Raw genomic sequence first — 20,999 nt, 5'->3', positions numbered from 1 at the left:
GTTGACCCCAAAAATATTGCAATTTCACTGTGCCACGGAACACTGGATGTTCCTCTCCACTTCCTGCATGGCCCTTTGCAGCCCTTAACGGCAGCCAGCCAGTTGTGACAGCTTCACATGTGTAGATTATTGATGATGGCATAACATGATGCATCTGGCACCGGTGGTGACCAGGTCAGCCTCAAAATGAATGCTGATACACTGGTCTTGTTTTACAGAAGGTGTAGTATGCACGAGAAAGGATGCCATGGTACCACATATGAACCCCTTTCCCCCAGCCAAGAGGACCACTGAGGTGAAACTTCTTCTACAATGTATATGTACCATTATTGTATGAGTACAAGTGCAGGCTAAGTTGTGCACACGCCCACATTGTCATCTTGAGAAGATCTAGTGCAGGTCTCTTGCAGCATGGCCCTTAATACTTAAAGGGACATTCCAGATGATTTTCATAATTTCACATCATGTAGTACATAAATGACAACTCCATGTATTGATTTGCGGAATTTATTGTGGTTCTTGAGCAGAGAAACAATGCTCTGAAAAACCATAAACAAATTACACTGAACAAGGATGATGACATAGGAGGTTCACATATTTTAGCAATGTAGCAGTGTAATTCCCATTACAATACCGCTTGCTTGCGAGTTCACCTGTGTAGAATTTATGCATGCCTACTTCTTTTGTTCTGCTTCCTTGAGCCCCAACTCATGCATTCTTATGGTGACTCTGCCATGTCATCATCCTTGTTCATTGCAATTTGTTCTAAATTTTGAAAACATTCTTATTTTTCATTCCAATTATCATAAATTCTGAAACTTCGTCCTCAGTATAACTGATTTATAGTTGTTCAAATGTAAAAATCTGAAAATCGTCCGGAGGTCTCCTTTAATATGCTGTTTCATATAACAAACACTGAGTTTTCACTTTCAAAATCATATTTGATAAGCTCTTCTTTTGAATTTTCCTTTCTATGGTTTTATTAGGCAGCTACATGTACTCTTTGTATGCACCATTATTGCAGACATGTCAGTACATCAATTTGTTGTACGTTTTATTAAGACACTGTTTACCACGTGGTATTCAATCTAAAAATTGCCCTAGTATACTGACTGTACAATATAATGATGTTTAAATAGTTTTCAAAAAAAATAATGAAAAGAACACTCTTGTATGTTGGGAAAATTATGCTATCACTTTAGGGACAAAATCACAATGCTCCTGAAGTCTCTCCACTCTCCACCACAACTTATTCAAACACTTCTGTGTGAAGATATTGTTGTAAAATACATGTAAGGAGTACGTTGGTACAACTTGTATAATCCAGACACTCACAAATTTTCATCCTTTCTTTAGAGCGTTTGTAATCATAATTTTCACCTGAATGTTTAGTGCTTTATTTAATATCAAAGATACTGGAAGCACACCGGACCTTGCAGCTCAGATTTCTTTACTGGAAACATTGGTCCATATTAAAGGTAAATTCCACAATGAAAATCAACTACATATCTTCATATAATGAGTATGTAGAAATATACAGTACATAGATACTGCTTCAACAGTTAACAAATAATAAAATTTGCCGAGTGTGGATATTAAAATAGCACAAAAACAAAACACCATAGCATTATATTTTTCTACTACTATAAACTGACTTATCAAGACTAAATATTAAATGAAGAAACTGCTACACAGCAGAAAAATATTCTTGCTTTCCTTCGCAGTTCCATTTGCATGCAAGAGAGCACCCTTCCCCTTGTTAAGGGACTGCAATATCATCAACATTACACGGTATCGGAACAAAACTTTATTTTAATACAAAGTCTGACATCAATATCAAGTACTTAATCAAAGAATGAAATAGTAATTCCTAAACAATATGGCCATTTTTACAATCAGTGGTGTAAAACACGGTTTTGGCACTAATTGGTGTATAACTTTCTTATACACAGACAGATATGCATTATTTTTTCTCATAAACTTACCACCCACAGTGTCTACCTTGGGTACCTTAATGAACTTTCCTCTCTTTTTCTTTCAGATATGACATGCATTTACATGCTTGAAATCCAACACTTTTGGTGTATGCACTCTGACATGGTTTTTTTATCAGACCTAGCATATTAAATTGTTTATTCCTTTTCATTATTTTTGTTGTTGTGGTGATAGACAGGTATCCAAACTTAAGACCTATTATGTTTACCAGGTTCTGCTTTGTCTTCTTTAAAGACTGAAATTGTCCAAACTTTATGTTTCGGAGGTGACATTTTCCGTTAACAGTTAACCCCTCTTTTGAGTTAGCTCTTGCTCACAATTATAAAATTCAACTTTGCTAATTTCCATCAAAACAGCATAGTAATCAGTCTGACTTAACTTCGATCCAAAGATTATTTGATTCAAATAGCTTATCATTTTTTGGTGAGTGTTTATAAATTTATGCAACTTTTCCGTTAACTTTTCTGTCACCTCCGAGACAACAGATTTATGTATTTGATTTTTTTATTCTTGACATCAGTTATACATTACATTTACAAAAATGTAACATATCCCCTCACATTATCTCAGAAGGAAGGTAGTAGAAATATAGCCTGTTGTTTTCATTTCGGAGCAATTTACAATTTTCCGTTAACACTCGTCACCTCCGAAACAATCGTCACCTCCGAAACAACAAGCGTATTATATTTGATAATTTCTCGAAGACAAAGCAATTTTGTTTGATTCTGTCCAATTGACAGGAATCTCTTTTGGATGAAAATAGTAATATGGCAACAGGAAGTGAGAATTTTCTAGAGATTAATAAAAGATCTGATAAAAACTAAGAATTACTGTTTCGGAGGTGACAAAACATTGTTAACAAGAGTTTTTGCTCATTTCTATGGAAGAGAAACCATATCATGTACACCAATGGTTTCATTTATTTTAGTAACATAAGTCTCAAAGTGGAGAAATCAACTAACACACTCTCACTCTTATTTTTATTACTATACTGTACGTTTTAGTGCAAATTTACATTTTTTCACTTTTTTAACAAAGAGAATGCACAAAATACACCCATCTGTTGTATATATAATATTGTAATCAAGATCAATTCTCCTGCTTTAGTTAAGTAAACATATAGATGCTTTCATCTTAGAAACTTGATTTCCAATTTAAGCAATTTGTAGTTGTGAAGATTTACCAATCACAGCTTTCCATGTAGGTTGCTTTTTCTTGTGTTTCGGAGGTGACATTGTTTGTTAACACCATATTGTTATGTGATAGTGAAAGGCAAGACTTCAGTTCCTTTTCACTATCTATTAACATTTTCAAATACATTTAATATCTACAAAATCATCACAGTAGAAGTGACTTTTGTATACCTAGCTCACCAGAATTCCCTTGATACCAAAGTGATACATGTGGCAGTTCATGCATGCCCTAGTCCACAATCTTAAAAAAATCATAAAATAATCAAACTCCACAAAAAGGCCACATGCCTATAGGTGGTGCACAACTTGTTCTTGAATTCTTAGTTGTTGTTTTTCCATGTACAACATGGTAATCATAAACAAAATTATGTAATTTTTTTTTAATATGACAATAATTATTACATTTTCCAAGTTGAACCAACTGTTTATGACATTGTATTTTTAAATATTATTGAAGTTATCTGACAACTAAAGTGAACAGAGGAACAATTCCCCAGGACTGGAAAGGGAAAGATCCAAAAACAAGATTTGTAGAACATCTGTCTCAATATAATTTTGATGACGTGTTTACCTTGTTTTGTTATTATGTTTTATCTTAGAATTTGGCTCTAAGTACTGGAATTTCAAGGAAAAGAAAATGGTTTCTTAAAGGACAAGTCCACCTTCATATACATGTGGATTGAGTGAATGCAACAACATTAGTAGAACACATCATTGAAAGTTTGGGAAATTGGACAATCCATTCAAAAGTTATGGTCTTTTTTAAATATCGATGCAATCACTGCTGGATGAGACGACTACGACAATGTATGATGTCACATGCATACAACGATAAAAAGAAAATATAAGTGAATTTCACAAAACATTACTTTTTGAAAAAAGTGCACATTTCTTCAACTTGCTACTGATGTATGTTAGGGCAATATTATTCACCCTGCCTTCCAAAAGAGAGAAGTTAAGTGTTCTTTTGTTATGCAAGAAAAGTGAAAATATGTTGAATTTTCTTGATACTTTCTCTATATCCTTGTACACGTGTGACATCACAAGCTATAGAAGTCTTCTCATTCAGCTTTGACTGAGCAGAAACTTAAAAAATTCATAACTCTGGAACGGATTGCCTTATTTTCCTCAAACTCTCACTGATGTGTTTTACTAATATTGCTGTATTTACTCAACTCTCGTGTCTATTGAGGTGAACTTGTCCTTTTTCGGTCCCTTATAGGGTTATTTGAGACCAGTTTGTGTCCGGGACCTTCTGTGAAGTTGATGGGTAAAATTACTGAACTAAAAAAAAATTTCCCCATAAGTTCACACAAATGCATTATGCTGCTCTCTTCAGCTGGGAAACACAAACTGTTGTCTTAACTAAACTGTAAAAATTTGCTAAAGATTAGTACGAATTACAATCTAAAACAAAATATGAGCTGGTATCCACTATCATGAAAGAGAATAACTTAACAAAATAACAAGTAAGAACTGAAAGAAAGAGCTTATATTTGAAAATTAAAGCCATGAGGAAAGACATGAATGTTCACAATTGTATTAGCTAACACTTGAGAAGTTGGGTTGTCTCTGTGTTGTGTCACCTCCAAAACAATAAAATGATTTTTTCTTATCTTATACTTTTTACTCTCAAAAGTGACTAATATATATGATTTGCTGTTAATTTTCAAGCAATTCAGAAAGATACATAAAATATATTTTAGTAATGTCAACAGTTTAAATGAATCTGGTATATAGAAAATTTATCCCAGATGAACCAAACACCTTTCACCAGTATTATAACATTTGTATGGTGGCTATCAAGAATGATGAAGAATGCATGAACATCCTTGAATTAATCTATTTATAATACTATATGCAAACAAAAACATAATACAAGTCAAATAAGAATTTTTGCTTTTGGCATTCATAACCTATGTCCCCACCAAAAAATTACAATGGTACCCTCCGCAACGATAACTTTAAAGATAGTGAATCAATCTAAAATACAATTTGAGGGATTGAAACTATAACTCATTGCCCACACCTTTAATACAGAAAACCCCATTCAATTTGCTTCAGAGGTCAAAGACAAATGAGGATTTTTGTAGAGCATGTCAGGAATCCCTTCCCTCCAAGTTCTGTATATTGTGTTTACACATTAATATGCAGTTCCAAGAGCATCCAATTGCTAAACTTGGAAGAATCAGACTCTTGACATCCTTTATAACAATCCACATTTCTTTGAGACCACTTAACCAAAGTGACTGGTGCTTTCTGCAAAATAGAGCTAAGATGTTATAATTTAAGACCCCAAAGTAGATTTTAGCTGATTTAATCATATTGGGTGCTATCAATGCAAAAGTCTAATTGTATTTTTTTTTTTTTTTTTTTTGGGGGGGGGGGGGGGGGGGACATACTATATGAATACTTGAACACAATGTTAACATTGAATGTCACCTCCGAAACAAAGTTATTCTTCCCTGGTGTTGTGGAATAAAATGTTCTGAGAGCAAAGAAACATTACTAAAATGATCTTACACACTCATTTCAATTTAAGGTAGAAAATGGAATGCCATGTTTCTTCAGGTTACAATATCTAGCTTTAAATATGTCCGTCATATTCTTACTGTAAATGAATATCAACACAATGTTAACATTGAATGTCACCTCCGAAACGAAGTGATTCTTCCCTGGTGTTGTGGAATAAAATGTTCTGAGAGCAAAGAAACATTACTAAAATGATCTCACACCCTCATCTCAATTCAAGGTAGAAAATGGAATGCCATGTTTGTTCAGATTACAATATTTAGCTTACAACCTTCGTCCAAATGGAAGGCAAACTACCGGTGCCCATGCTAATTAATGAAGTGTAAAAAAACACTTGTTCTGCGTGGTTTATCTGCTTGAAACAGGAGTTAATTTCTTATTCTCGAGTTATAATTATCAAAAACATTGATAAAAAGAAGAAGTCTTGTGTTATTGTCACTTATTCTCAAAAAAACTGAGTGTTTATATTAATGTCACCTCCGAAACATTCTATTATGTTAACTGTCACCTCCGAAACATCCATGTGTGAAAAATCCAAGATTTAAAGAAATGATTGGAATTTCATTTAACCTACATAGGAAGGTAGCCCTTCTTAAAGACTTGTTATAGTATAGAGTTTGACCTGGCTTGCCCTCCAATAAATAGTTAAAATCTTAAAAATTGCATGTCAATTGGTATTTTTACCAAAAATTTGTAAATCTCATGTATTTTTTTTTTAATTCACTTTATATTCAACCCCCAAATAGTTTTGATTCACAAACTATATATTGTTGTTAACCATATAAACTTTGCATGGTGAAGTTTGACTACAGAGTTTTGTCATTATGGTGCAATTCATGAAAACAAAATTTTGCTTAAATTTACTTCAGGTGCCAGGGTTTTCCTTAAATTACACCAATAACTCTTCAGCTTTAAGGTCTGAAATGTTATTTTTTCAAAAATTTGAATACTTTCCAACAGGAATCAAACAGAATAATGAAAAAATATTTTGTTTGAAATTTTGACCCTCTGAGTACAAAAGTTACACCACTGATCGTAAAAAAGGCCATATGTCATAAATCAAACAGTACTAATCAATATAAATCATTATTACTTACTCAACAGGTATCAAAACCATACAACATAAAAAAGAGAGTTCATGTTCACACAGACACAAATCCATCAATCCAGAAAAGGTTAAGTTGAATCACAGTGTTAACTAGACTTGGAATTTGTCAACACTGACAAATTAGGTGATCCGATTTTTTTTAATCGATGATTCGAGTCCTGATCGCAATAGGCATGACCATACAGGTTTCATCTGTGTTTAATGACATTGACTGTGTGATGTTTTAATTCTCATTTAGAAAAGAGAGTCAGGTCTGCCATCTTTGGTACCAAATTCAGTATACACTATAACGAAGATACAGAATGAAACATTTATGACCTTTGACCCTAATTTACCTACCCAAGATGGTGTTCGATCAAGTAGTTGTTATCTTATAATAATGTACGTGACATGAACTAAACATGTGCAAAATATGGGGGTAATAGGGAATGTCTTTCTTGAGTTATTGCAAAGAAAGTTGCAGAAAGAAAGTAACATGAAAATACATCGAAGCTAAGCTTTAATTTTAGCGAAGTTTTTCGACGTGATTTCGATGTCGCATGAAAAAGAGTGGACAAAGAAACGATAGCGCAAAGTCTCAGCTACAACATATTAAAATCTGGGAGAAATTCACCGAAGAGTAAGTGAACTAGTGTTTGATAAAGACCGTCATGTCAATTTTCATTTCCAGAAAAATTCCCTCCCATAGAGATAACACGTAAACTGGTTAAATTTGACAAGGTTACATTATATCTATTTTCACGAGGTGAAGACATCATCCGATTAAAACTTTGATTGAAGAAAACTTAAAGAGTATTACATTGGCTACAACATACTAAAATCTGGAAGAAATTCACCGAAGGGTAATTGAGCTAGTCGTCGATAAAGACAATCATGTCAATTTTCACATCTAGAAAAATTCCCTCCCATAGAGATAACACGTCATAATGAAGATAAAGAAAGAAGTACATATGACCTTTGACCCTACTTTGCACAGACAAGATGGCGTCTGAGCAAAAAGTGGTTATTTTGTGAAATGATTCTTGTAACATGGTCTTTACGTATGCAAAATATGGGAAAGATAAGACATGTATTCACCAAGATACAGGATGAAACATTTTTGACCTTTGACCCTAATTTACATACCCAAGAAGGTGCCCGATCAAGTAGTTGTTATTTTATGAAATAATGTACTTGACATAAACTAAACATGTGCAAAATATTGGGCTGATAGAGCTTGTTTTTCTTGAGTTATTGCAAAGAAAGTTGCAGAAAGAAAGGAATATGAAAATACATGGAAGATAAGCTTTAATTTCAACCAAGTTTTTGGGCATGATGCCGACTCCGTATGAAAAAACGAAGGGCACACTAACGATAGCCCAAAGTCTCAGCTACAACATACTAAAATATGGGAGAAATTCACCGAAGCATAAGTGAGCTAGTGCTCGATAAAGGTAGTCATGTCAGTTTTCATTTCCAGAAAAACTGCACTCCCATAGAGATAACACGTAAACTGGTCAAATTTAATAGTGTTACTTTTAATCCCTTTTTACGAGGTGATGCCGTCATCCAATCAAATTGTTGTTATTATATATCTGAAAGACCATTTAATAAGCTACAACATATTGAAATTTGGACGAAAATCAACAAAAGAATAAGTGAGATATGCTTGAATGAACTTGAAATTTGATGACATCATTTTGAAAATTTACTTTTTTAACTTTATTAAGAAATTTGATATATTTTAATCATTTTGCAGCATTGCCAACCCATGAAATGACATGTACAACTCATCAGCTTTCAGAATATGTAAAGAAAATGGGGGGTCACCGTCCATCCTGACGAGTAAAATCGGATTTAAAATTGGCAGTTTTTTGGCATTGTTGCACTGTATATCGCCATTGACGCGCGCGCGGAATTTCAACTTTGACGGACCCGTATGACGTCATTTTGAGTGGGATTGACTTGAAACTTGGTAGAAATATTCCTTGACATTTCAGACATCCGATCAAAGTGAAAAAACGGGAAATTTCTATTGCATATTAGCTGTGCGTGCGTATATGCGCGCACGCGTACGCGTCCGTCCAATTTTTTCAATTTTTCAAAAAATGCTTCAAATGGTCTGAAACGTGTCCCAAAAAAATTTGAGCTCGATTTGAGCATACAAATATTTCAACGCGCGCGTACGCGCACGTTTAAAGAGTACAGATGACTGTTGAGAACATGAGTAGAATCAACTTGATTCGAACTATATGTGACGTAAATTTCATTGAAAAATTCCATTCCATTAATGAGATATGAATGAGAATGTTTTCATATAATGACGTCATAGTGACGTCACTTTCGACTGATCACTATGATTTTATTAGATCTGTCGTCCTTGGGACATGATACATATATGGTATAATTTTGACATTGATATATAGGATGAGGACTTTCTGAGCTAACCTCTACACAAAATTTGAGGAGAAAGAACTTTTTTGTGACAACGGGAAGTTTAACACTAGAGATTGTAATTTGTCATCACTGACAAATTAAGGTGATCCGATTTTTTTTTTTTATCAATGATTCGCGTCCTGATACTGCAAAGTCTCAGCTACAACATAATAAAATCTGAGAGAAATTCACCGAAGCATAAGTAAGATAGTGCTCGATAAAGGGAGTCATGTCAATTTTCACATCTAAAAAATTCCCTCCCATAGAGATAACACGTCATAGCGAAGATAGAAAAAGAAGTACATATGACCTTTAACCCCACTTTGCACAGACAAGATGACATCTGAGCAAAAAGTGGTTATTTTATGAAATGATCCCTGTAACATGGTCTTTACGTGTGCAAAATATGGGAAAGATACGACATGTATTCACCAAGATACAGGATGAAACATCTATGACCTTTGACCCTAATTTACATACCCAAGATGGCGTCTGATCAAGTAGTTGTTATTTTATGAAATAATGTACTTGACATAAACTAAACATGTGCAAAATATTGGGCTGATAGGGTACGTTTTTCTTGAGTTATTGCACATAAAGTTGCAAAAAGAAAGAAATATTTCAATACATCGAAGATAAACTTTAGTTTCAACCAAGTTTTTTCACGTGATTCCGACATCGTATGAAAAAACGAAGGGCACACTTACGATAGCCCTACGTCTCAGCTACAACATATTAAAATCTTAAAGAAATTCACCGACGCATAAGTGAGCTAGTGCTCGATAAAGATAGTCATGTCAATTTTCATTTCCATAAAAATTGCACTCCGATAGAGATTACACGTAAACTGGTCAAATTTGACAAGGTTACCTTCAATCCATTTTTTCGAGGTGATGTAGTCGTCTCATCAAAATTGTGTAATTATAATTATGAAAGAGCATTCCATAAGCTACAACATATTGAAATTTGGGTGAAAATTGGCAAAGGATAAGTGAGATACGTTCGAGTAAACTTGAAATTTGATGACGTCATTTTGAAAATTTACTTTTTTTACTTTATTAAGAAATTTGATATCTTTTAATTATTTTGTCAGCATCGCCAGCCCATGAAATGACATGTACAACTCATCAGCTTTCCGAATATGTAAAGAAAATGGGGGGTCACCGTCCATCCTGACGAGTAAAATCCAATTTAAAATTGGCGGTTTTTTGGCATAGTTGCACTGTGTATCCCCATTGACGCACGCGCAGAATTTTGAATTTGACTGGCCCGTATGACGTCATATTGAATCGGATCGACTTGAAACTTGGTAGAAACATTCCTTAACATTTCGGACATCCGATCCGTGTAAAAAAATTGAAAATTTCAATTTCATATTAGCTGTGCGTGCGAATATGTGCGCGCGCGTACGCGTCCGTCCAATTTTTTCAATTTTTCAAAAAATGCTCTAAATGGTCTGAAACGTGTGCAAAAAAAATTTGAGCTCGATTTGAGCATACAAATATTTCAACGTACGTGCGTACGTGCGCGTTTTGAAATAAAATTGAAATTTGAGAATATGAGTAGAATTCGCTTGACTTGAAATATATGTGACGTAAATTTCATTGAAATATTACATTCCATTAATGAGATATGATTGAGAATGTGTTTTCATATAATGACGTCATAGTGACGTCACGGTCGACTGATCACAATGATACATTAGATTTGTCGTCTTTGGGACATGATGCATACATGGTATAAGTTTGAACATGATAGGCATAGCACTTTCTGAGCTAACCTCTGCACAACTTTTGGGGAGAAATAAAGAAAAAAAAGAAGAAAGAATCAGATACAGAAGGTGATCCGAGAGGATACTCGGATCACCTAATTCATACAATCATCTCAATCCAACAGGTTTTGATCTGTGTTCAGCCCATGTTTAAACGTTTCCTACTCACTCTATAAAGCTCTGTTTCCCCATGCTTGAACTTCTCCTGTGAGGTAGCAAATCTATGACTCAATCTTAATCCTAAATTCATATTCTGGGAAATCATTCTAATTTTATAAATACCACCTTAAGCTCCAGGAGAGTGACTTAATTCAAGTATTTCCGCAAGTCATCACCAACCATTTCACACCTCAGGAAATCACCTCTTAACAGAACATGAACCAAGTTAATCACACACTGAAGACAAAACAAATTTCTGTTGAATACACACTTCTTCTCATCTTACCTATGACAAGCACGGGTGTGTAGTAGGGTTCCTTCAGTGCGTGGTTCTCCCGCGTCCTCCCAGATTGGTTTTCACAGCCTCCCCAGTGGGGATCAAAGTCACAGTCGCTGTAGCAAGGGGAATGGTCCTCTGAAGCCATCTAATTTATCGTAACAGCAGGTGGGGTAAAAGTCTTGCCTCAACAGGGCAGCGAGGAAATCATACTTCCAATGATTTTCAGCTCCTTGGCACTTCGTGAGAGATGAATACAATCTTACATGCCCAAGATATGGTTTTACTACGTTTCAATTTGATGACAGCTAGGGCAGTGGTTGTACAGGGAAACGAGACGAATACAAAATCAGACGCTTTGGAGGTGAGGAGTCAAGGCTTTGTCAAAGAGGCAATCATGTGTGTACATTATTTTTATGAAGACTAATATCCCACTGATAGTAAGGATCATCCACCCTGTTAAAGTGAAGATCTCCTGTGATAGCGCTGTAGGCCAATCGATGCAGAGGTTGTTCTAGTTTCTCTCCTCTGAATGCGACTCAGCCCCACGCTCAAATCTATCTGGGAGGGCAGTGTTCACAATGTCGTCGTGCCTTTCCCCTCTGCTCTCCCCTGCACACACCCTCGGACTTGGAGGATGGCCTCGGTGGGATGACAGGCGACGGAGCTCTCAGCACAGCCTTCACCTAGGCCGAGGCAGCCTCCTTCTGGATGCAACAGACAGTGGAGGGTTGCATGCGCAGACTGAGTCAAGAGCTGGAGCGATCATTTTGCACTCACACAGAACTGCACCTCAGAAATGAAAAGGATCTGGAAAAAGAAAAAAAAATGACACACACACTATAAATATTCAGTGTGACAATGGACTGTTCATTCAGTGGATGGATGAGCCGTACAGTGACAACTACAAATAGCTCTGCACTCCTGCACTGTCAATTGGCCAATCACAAAGAGGCCATGCACCCTGATCATGAATTATTCATGAGCACAAATTCTGCTGACTCACAGCACAATCCAGGCATCGGGTAAACAATCCAATTTGAGAATTGAAGAATATTAACATTCTTCCCAAAAATAGAAGAGACAAGGACAAATATATGTAGCAGTGTTGCATGGAAAGACATCATCCAGTTGGTGATGGGCCAAATATAATATTCCTTAAAATCCATCACAAAATGACGATGAATTTAAACTTTTGACACCGATACTGTACACACACTACCATCAAACTATGTGTCACATTAAAGCAGCCATGCAAGCAGTGTGGACTGAATCTTCCCGAGATAAACTTCAGTTTATACAACTGTACATGATGTAAATACCCTGTACCTATAGTTATCAATTACTATATCATTATTTCGGTTCTATCTCCACAAGGTAGTCTCATCAAATCCTGTAGGTCCTGCTCTTCCAGAGAGCCCTGTCATTAATAAAAATACACAAACATTAAGTGTAACTAAAAATGACATTCATAACGTATGTAACCGAAGAAATTGGAGTCAAATAAAAACATCACAGGAGCAAAACATTTTGATGGACGTTTTGGTCATAGATCTATGTCACAGTGAGACTGAAAATAAACAATTTGATGAGAGACAATAAGAAGGCGTGAAGGGTGCCAGATTGCAATTTTTGGCTCCTGGTGTGTTTTCATTTTATGTTAGAAATACTACACATGTACATCTCCTCACACACATTATTGTATGTAATATCCCATTCACAGTACAGCAAAATACAACACAACTTCCAGAGGTTGTGTCATGTTTATCTCAGTCTGAGGTGACCTCCAAAGGTGGCGCTGTGTTTTAAAACCACAGACAAGGGAACTCAGTCGCAGACATTTCCAGTGACCTGCGCTGTCCGTGGCACGAGGATCAAACTGTGCTACACTTGTGTGCGCACTAAAACTGCCTACCTCATTGGAGGAATACATACTGTAAAACATATATTCCTGGCATGAAATTTTCGCGAATTGGAGCCAACGACCTTTTTTGCGGCATGAAATTTTCGCAAACTGCCACTGGCATTAATGCATTAAGTGTAGACAAGAATTTTGGCGCGCATTTTAATGTCGCAAATCTTGGTGCTCGCAAAATTCGCGAAATTAAAGTGCATGCAAACATTCCTCGTTTTACAGTACAGCCACTGGTTTCCATAGAAACATATGTTGACTTCATACTACATGACCAGGAACTCTATAACAGGGATCTCTCCCAATCCCTGCTGGGTTTAATTAGTTCTACCACTCATCTATGTCTGGCATGTTTTCCAGAGGTTCTCCAGAGATTAAATGGACTTTAAACAGGGTAGTAAATCCAAGAAAATAAGTAACCTTTGCAGTCAATTAAGGATAAATTGATTGATCTCACAGTTCAGTTGTTACAGCACAGTCATTAAAAAATACTGAAATGTTGTGATGTTTTTATACCATGTTTAAAAAATGTCCGGATACCTGTATCGTGTATGTTCTATGAAACTATTCCAAGTGTATTACCAGTATTATCATTGCAAAGAGAGTTCTTTGTTTAACCCGTTCAGGACCAGTCCCAAGTTTACTCGGGCAGGTGTCTATGGGAAATGCACGTTGTAGCAAAATCAGCCCGTCCTCAACGGGTTATGGAAACACGTTCATCCAACGTGGATGACAGATTATTATCTGAATGTTAAAAGTCAATAAAAGTCATAAAATATTCATTCACAGGATGATTATGCATTTCATACATTTGAGACAGTTAATGTTGTATACTACATTAAGACCATGAAATAAGCTGGCTGATACTAGTATCAAGCATCAATCATTAAGTTACAAAACATTATATAACTGTCCCCTCAATTTTCTCATATAAAGCTTGTGTCAAAAAGAGAGCAATCAACTTTAAAATTTGACTCTTTTGTACTCTGAACATGATGAAATCATTTCTGTCACACTTTACAGCCCAAAACTGATTCACTGTCCTGCTCCAGTGCATAACCATCACGCATTCTATCCCACTCCAAAACACAATGTAAAAATTGAAAAGGATGGAATGTGCTATGGTTGAATGATTTAGATATGTGATAAAGGTTTTCTTTTGACTAGAAGCAAGTCATTGTTTACTGCAACTTTGATGGTGCATGTTTCTGCATACATGTGTTAAAAAAAAAAAAAAGAAAACATGTGATCTTGTTACTGGGATGTGGTAGGTGATAAGCAGCATCTGATATTGGTGGCTGATGATCATCCTCTTTAAAATTAAGAAATCTTTAGTCAAAACAATAGAAAAACAATTATCAGAATAAACAGAATCATCAATTTGAACGACTCTCATTAGAATGACAAAGGGAACAATAGACTCGAAGTTACCTGTATCTTGAGAGATGTTTGTCTGGTCTAGTTCTTTATAATCATATGTAAACAAAATTTGGCAGAGATGCTGAGGTCAAAAAGCAGTACTGAGGCATGACATTTTGCAGCATGAGTGTATGTGTGTGTTTTGTGTTTTGTTTTGTTTTGTTTTTTTCATTTTATTTTGTAAGGATTGAGAAAAGGTTTGTCAGGCATGTGATCCTCAGAAAAAGACCTTCATCTTCCGATGTAACTACGAAATATCAACTTCGACCTAAATTTGCAACCGAGATGGCCATGTATCAACTTGGTGTTGTTATATGACCGGCTGGTCATATCATAGGGCCTACGGTGTAAGTCCTGTACGTGCCTACAAAATATAATGGCACAAATACAAAAAAAAAAAAAGGAGAAGAAGGGGGGGGGGGGGTTAATTACATGTGTGTGCATTTGGAGGTGTGTCAGTGTTATATCCAAGCTCAGTAACTGTAGGCCTATATTTTGCAGAGGATTATGACATGAACAGAACTAAACATGACTATACAACACTTTTTAGGCCCATCTTCACCTTCCAATGTAGCTTTAGAAATAACCTTGACTCTAATTTGCATAATCAATGTAGCCATTTATCAATTAGCCATTATCATCTCCACCAAGGCAGAAGGACATGTTTTCATTGGCATTAGTTTGTTTGTCTGTGTGCAAAAAAAAAAAACAAAAAAACTGTGAATGCATTTGAATAAAACTTGCAGGAAAAGTTGATGACATAAGGAACTGATGATTTTGATGTCAAGATTGCTGATTTTAAAATTCCAGTTGTTCGTTCTCACAAATTTCTTGGAGTTATCATTGATGATCATTTAACATGGAGATATCATGTCAATTAAGTATGCTGTAAAGTCTCCAGAGCAATAGGTGCAATCAATAGTATATGTGCAATCATGCCCTCTGAAATTCTTTTAAAGTTATATCACACTTTGATTATGCCTCATTTATCTTACTGTAACTTAGTTTGGGGAAATTGTCAAAAGTATCTTTTAGAGCGGATTTTTATCTTACAAAAGCATGCAATCCGTATGATCAGTAATAGACCATTTCTAAGCCACACAGGTCTTTTATTCAAAGAACATAACTTATTGACTATTTTTGATATGAATAAATTCTTTCTCGCTGTTTTCATGTACACATATATGAACAACATTTTGCCAAGGTTTCTTGATACTACTTTCATCCAAAATCATTACAGAATTTTATAATACTAGACAGATGAATAGATTGTACATCCCAAATTTTAAATACTGTATTTCAAGATACACTCTCATATATACGGGACCTGCTTTATGGAATGATTTGCCAAATGCAATAAAGTTGTCTCATAGACTTTTGATATTTAAAAGAAGTTATAAATTCTTTCTTGTTCATAAAGATACAAGATAAATTTTAAATTTTATTCATTGTATAAGCACCACACTTTGATGACTCCTGCTTTCATATGTATAGTGTTCTGTCTGTAGTATAGTTCTTTTGTTTGCATTGCATTAATGTAACTATTTTAGCTGCAGACATAATACTTGGGATCAGCCATAGAAAGACCAACAGTTTATGTTGATCCCCCCACAAACTGAAATTACTGCTTTATCTTGTGTTTGTCTGTTGTGAAATTGTAATAACTTCAACATTTCCTTTATTGTTCCAATGTTCTACTGTGTATGTATCGTTCCCAGTATTCTTTGTAAATGGTTTTTTTTTTGTTTTTTTTTGGATCAGGATGTGGAAATAAATGAAATGAAATGAATGAATGGAATAGATGATTAACTTTTGGCAGTGATCCACTGATTTTTTGTGGGTTTTTTAAAGAATTTGTTATCTCTTTTGCAGAACGGGTCAACGGACTTGTGGGTTCAAGCTGCACATATTTCAGGTTTGCATATCTTATATGTTCACTACAGCGTGTGCTCCGTTCAGGAGAGGCAATGCGCAGCTGGAAGCTGATGACATAACAAAAGGCATCTATATTAGGAAACTGGGCAATTTTCAGCATGCGTGTATGGGTGGAAATGAGCTGTTTGGCGGAGGTCTGTGCTGTCCAAGTGAAATACAGCAAAGTAAGCAACAACAAAATAACAGTCCTAAAATCTGATAAGCTCTTCGCTTTCTTTGTGCCTGCGCAACAATTTACAGCATTTTTAGCAATACTGTATACGCCATATATCTAGCGAGTGTAAATTTTTGTGAATCGGGACTTCCCATCCACTTCGCGAGTGGTTAAATTCATGATCGTAGAGGACTGTACTTAATGGAGAAATTTCATATCGGGATCAGAGTCAATATTTTTGCGAGTCTTTAATTTCATGAATAGCACCTGACTCGCAGAATTTGAGAAAATAAAAACCTTAAATGAAATATTCGCCGTTCACAGTACCGTACTTCCCAAGATACAAAACAGACGGAAGTTGCAAGCCTGTGCAAATGCTACAAACTGTATACTTTGCAAGAGGATTTTAACATCAACAAAATCAAGTTGTGACACAATATGAAGGACAGCAACCCCTCCCCCCCCCCTCCAAAAAAAAAAGAGCTAGCTATCGTTTTATAGCTAAGGACCACCACCCATGCCACGAGGGCTTCGAGGGCAAGTATCCTTGAGTGGTTGTAATTTGGTCGCGGTGTGCCAATGGTGGTGGTGGATCCAATGGAGCACACCCTATGATAGTGATAATAATACCATCTCGGGTTTTACAGACTTAGAAAAAAAAATAAAATAAAATAAAATTATCTATTCATACATATCACTCATATTTGTAAGGACCTGTTCCTTGGATACGCTCAGAAACAGGCGAAACAAGCTTTGCCTGGATTTTGCCACTAAAATAGCCAGAAACCCATTGTGGAGTGATTGGATTTCTACTACCCAGAATGCCAACTACAGTCTACGTAAAAGACATAGATACCAACAATTTAACTGCAAAACGGTTTCAAAGTAGTGCCATTCCCTACCTCATACACTCATTAAATGAATAGCAGAGTTTTGTTTTTGTTTGTTTGTTAGTTTGTTTTATGTCTCCTCCATGAAGTGCCACAGAGCATTCACTATTTCCCCTCATTATGTGAAGATGTAATTTCTGAAAGTATTTTTTTTTTTTTATTATGATGTGCATGGTAGGCCTATGCGTTGCCACAGAGTTTATTATCAACATAGAAAAGGTTGTGGACCACAAGATCAAGGATTTAACGACAAGTTGAAAAAGCATAATTGAATTTTCCTTATATCACTATTCTCAGAAACTTTTCAGAATATTTTATGTTACATTTCAGCTTTTTGGTGTTGTTTACTACGTGAGATCAAATTCTGGTGCAAAAATGTGCAATAATATACAGTGTATACAGAGTGTTGGTAAGATACAATAGTGTACAGGTGTATATTTGCTAGTTAGGTATACGAAAGAGTGTGTGTATTAGTGGAATGAGAGTTAGAAGAGAGAGAGAGAGGGAGAGAGAGAGAAATGTGCCAATATCAGACGCTATTTTCGTATGTATTATAATAATTCGAATAGTAGTATTTATTGATTGATTTGATGTAATGCGCTGACATAATGCGGCCGTTGATATTGGAGTTTATGTTTAGGAAGAGAAGATTGCGAGAAAATATTTTTTGAATCAAACTGATTACTTTTGCTGTGTAAAATGTGTTGATTTGAGCTGTATAACAATATCTGCATCAATAAGTATAAATGACCAGCATACATAATTAACATAAACTCAATTTATTTCTTAATAATCATCGAGAATAGTGACATGAGATACCGGTATTGTATTTGTAATATTTGTTTTTGTTTTGTATTACAGGTTGATCTCATCGTGCAATGGTATCGGTTAAGATGAATAAGATTGACCTTGTTGTTCGTAGATGCTTTTTTTTCCATTGCTACACTGTATTTTGTGAGTATTTTTAATGTATTCATGGCCCTTTGTTAACAATGTCTGTAATTCAGCCTCTGGGCTGTGATAGATATTGATGAATAAAACACCAGGTTTTCAATTCAATTCAATTCAAATTCAGGTAGAGTTAGTACACTTTGCACTCCTCTAATGTTACATTGCAATTTCTATTTCTATACTTCGTTCTATCTCTGTTATTTGTCATATTTTGACTATAAATAAAAAGCAAAACCTGCAAAACACTTCTTCATTTTAGTTTCTGCTTTACTTTTCTTAACTTTACTTTTCCGGTGATGCTGTAGCCTGTGGGTCAGAGCCTGTTGGTCCATCAAGAATGTATCCTCAGCTGTTCTCGCACGATCCTTCTAATCTAAAATATTGCCTGGGCTACTCTCATTCAAACATGTATCTTAAAATCCTAAATTCTATGGGACATAGTCTACACATGGCAGGGAGGGGGCAAAAACTTCTGGAGACCAAGGAACTATAAATTTTAATAGTATTTCTTACACGTTAGTTGTCGTTTAGGTGTAGTCAGATACACAGTTCTTTCAATTATGCTCGTCCAGCCTATTCTTAGTTAATCTTATGATATTAAAATAAGAATTAACAGAGCATGCTGAGACCACATCTTCTGGAGGAGAATTGTCCATTCTGACCTCTCTGTTGGCACACACAAAGCAAAGGTAATTTACTTCCATAGGTAACTGCGACCAGCCCCAACGCTCCCACACTCCACAGTAAACTCACTGTGTACAAGGATAGGCTCCATTATACAACGTATGATCCAGCATTATAGGAATAACGCATGCCAAGCTGGAAATTACTTAGCCATCTTAAAAACCGTTCTCTAACCCCGGCGCGGGGCGCTGTAACGTACGTATTGGGGTCGCAGCAGCGGTTAACCGTTCTCCAACTTACCAAGCTTCTAGTGACCTAACTATACACAGCCCAGTCGCTGTACATGGTACGTCGCGACAGGGCTGTACGCGCGCGACCACCAACCACTAGGAGAGCGACGTAATCGTATCACGATAGCTTTGAATTTTGATACTTAACATCATTTTTGTCACCTCAAACTCATCGAGTATACTCTTCAATATTTACTCTACATCTGATGCTATCAGTATTCAAATGTATGCAATGAAACTTACCGAAATTGATCATCATATCCAGCATGTCCACACGGTACACAATCTTTCACGCCAGGCCTAACTATACACTTGAACACAGCACAGTCGCTGTACATGGTACGTCGACGTACCATGGAATTGCGCCAGAAAGTGTCATTTTATTTGTTCCACGGACTTATCGCAAGTGGTCTCCATGGACCCAGTGTGGCAAACTATTCTTCTGTAATAGAAACATGCATTTAACGTGAGTAAAGTATTCTGTTTAAAGGAGAAAAGTATACATTTTCCTAAGTTTTGTAGTTGTGTTGAGGTTCCTCACTTTGAGGCTGCATGCCGCGCTCGTCAGACGCTGTTTTCGCATAGCGTAACAGTGTCTGGTCGGGCTACTAGTGACCACGAGTTCCCCCATCACTATTCATTTACAACTCAACTTGTCAAATATTTTAGAGTGATATTGACCATACAAATATTTGTACACATTTTATATCATCATGATCATTAGACATTGTGTCCCCTCGGCCCTCCCACAGTCCCAGATCTCTAACGTTACCTATTCAAAATCAGCCAACAAAGACGACGTTTGCATAAATACACATAGGCCTAGGGCCTATCGCTAGAAAAAGAATCTCATGTCGTATAGAATATGAATTTATACTCACACTCTGTTCCAGCGACACTGACAGTGTTTTTCGGTTCAGACAATTCAATAAATCAGCAGACATCCGCATCCTTCATCCCCGTCTGAGAGTCCGGTGGCATAAAGCATGGGCTATAACAGTATCCTCTTACGACTAAAAACACGTACAACCGACTGCAAGTGGCTTCGATATCGAAGGCATTGCCGCGCCGCCGTGTCGTCGGCGGCGATGAGGATAGGACAGTACGCCCAAATTCGTACGGCTTAGCTGAAAAGATACGGCAAATATTCTACTCGTTGCGAGTTATGTAGAAGTGAACATTGCTTGCGTGCGTGGTGCCGCTCGCGCTAGCGCTGCGCACGATTCCTCATTATGTATGCCCGATCAATGTCTGGTGCTCACGTGCGACGACAAATCGCCGAAACACGTGCTGTGAGGATCCACTTATCAAATTGCACCATGGAGGTACAAAACCTATACTAGAGTACATGACTGTGTAGGGCTCACACCTGTA

At 36.2% G+C, this 20,999-nt stretch overlaps 1 protein-coding gene across 1 annotated transcript in view; it reads right to left on the bottom strand.

Moving 5' to 3' along the window:
• The window catches only part of LOC140232954 (oxidative stress-induced growth inhibitor 1-like), a 35,774-nt gene extending 15,185 nt beyond the window's left edge, over nucleotides 1–20,589 (bottom strand). Inside the window, exons 1-2 of the mRNA XM_072313066.1 lie at nucleotides 20,507–20,589; nucleotides 11,460–12,260 (exon numbers count right to left, since the gene is read on the bottom strand). Of these exons, the coding sequence (XP_072169167.1) occupies nucleotides 11,460–11,598 (139 nt within the window). The 5' untranslated portion in view covers nucleotides 11,599–12,260; nucleotides 20,507–20,589. The remainder of the gene's footprint in view (nucleotides 1–11,459; nucleotides 12,261–20,506) is intronic.
• Between the last annotated feature and the right edge of the window lie 410 nt (nucleotides 20,590–20,999).

This window comes from Diadema setosum, chromosome 9, assembly GCF_964275005.1.
Source record: "Diadema setosum chromosome 9, eeDiaSeto1, whole genome shotgun sequence".
Taxonomy (NCBI): Eukaryota; Metazoa; Echinodermata; class Echinoidea; order Diadematoida; family Diadematidae; genus Diadema; species Diadema setosum.
Note: the sequence above shows the minus strand (reverse complement) of the source record. Positions and strands in the feature narration are given on the sequence as shown.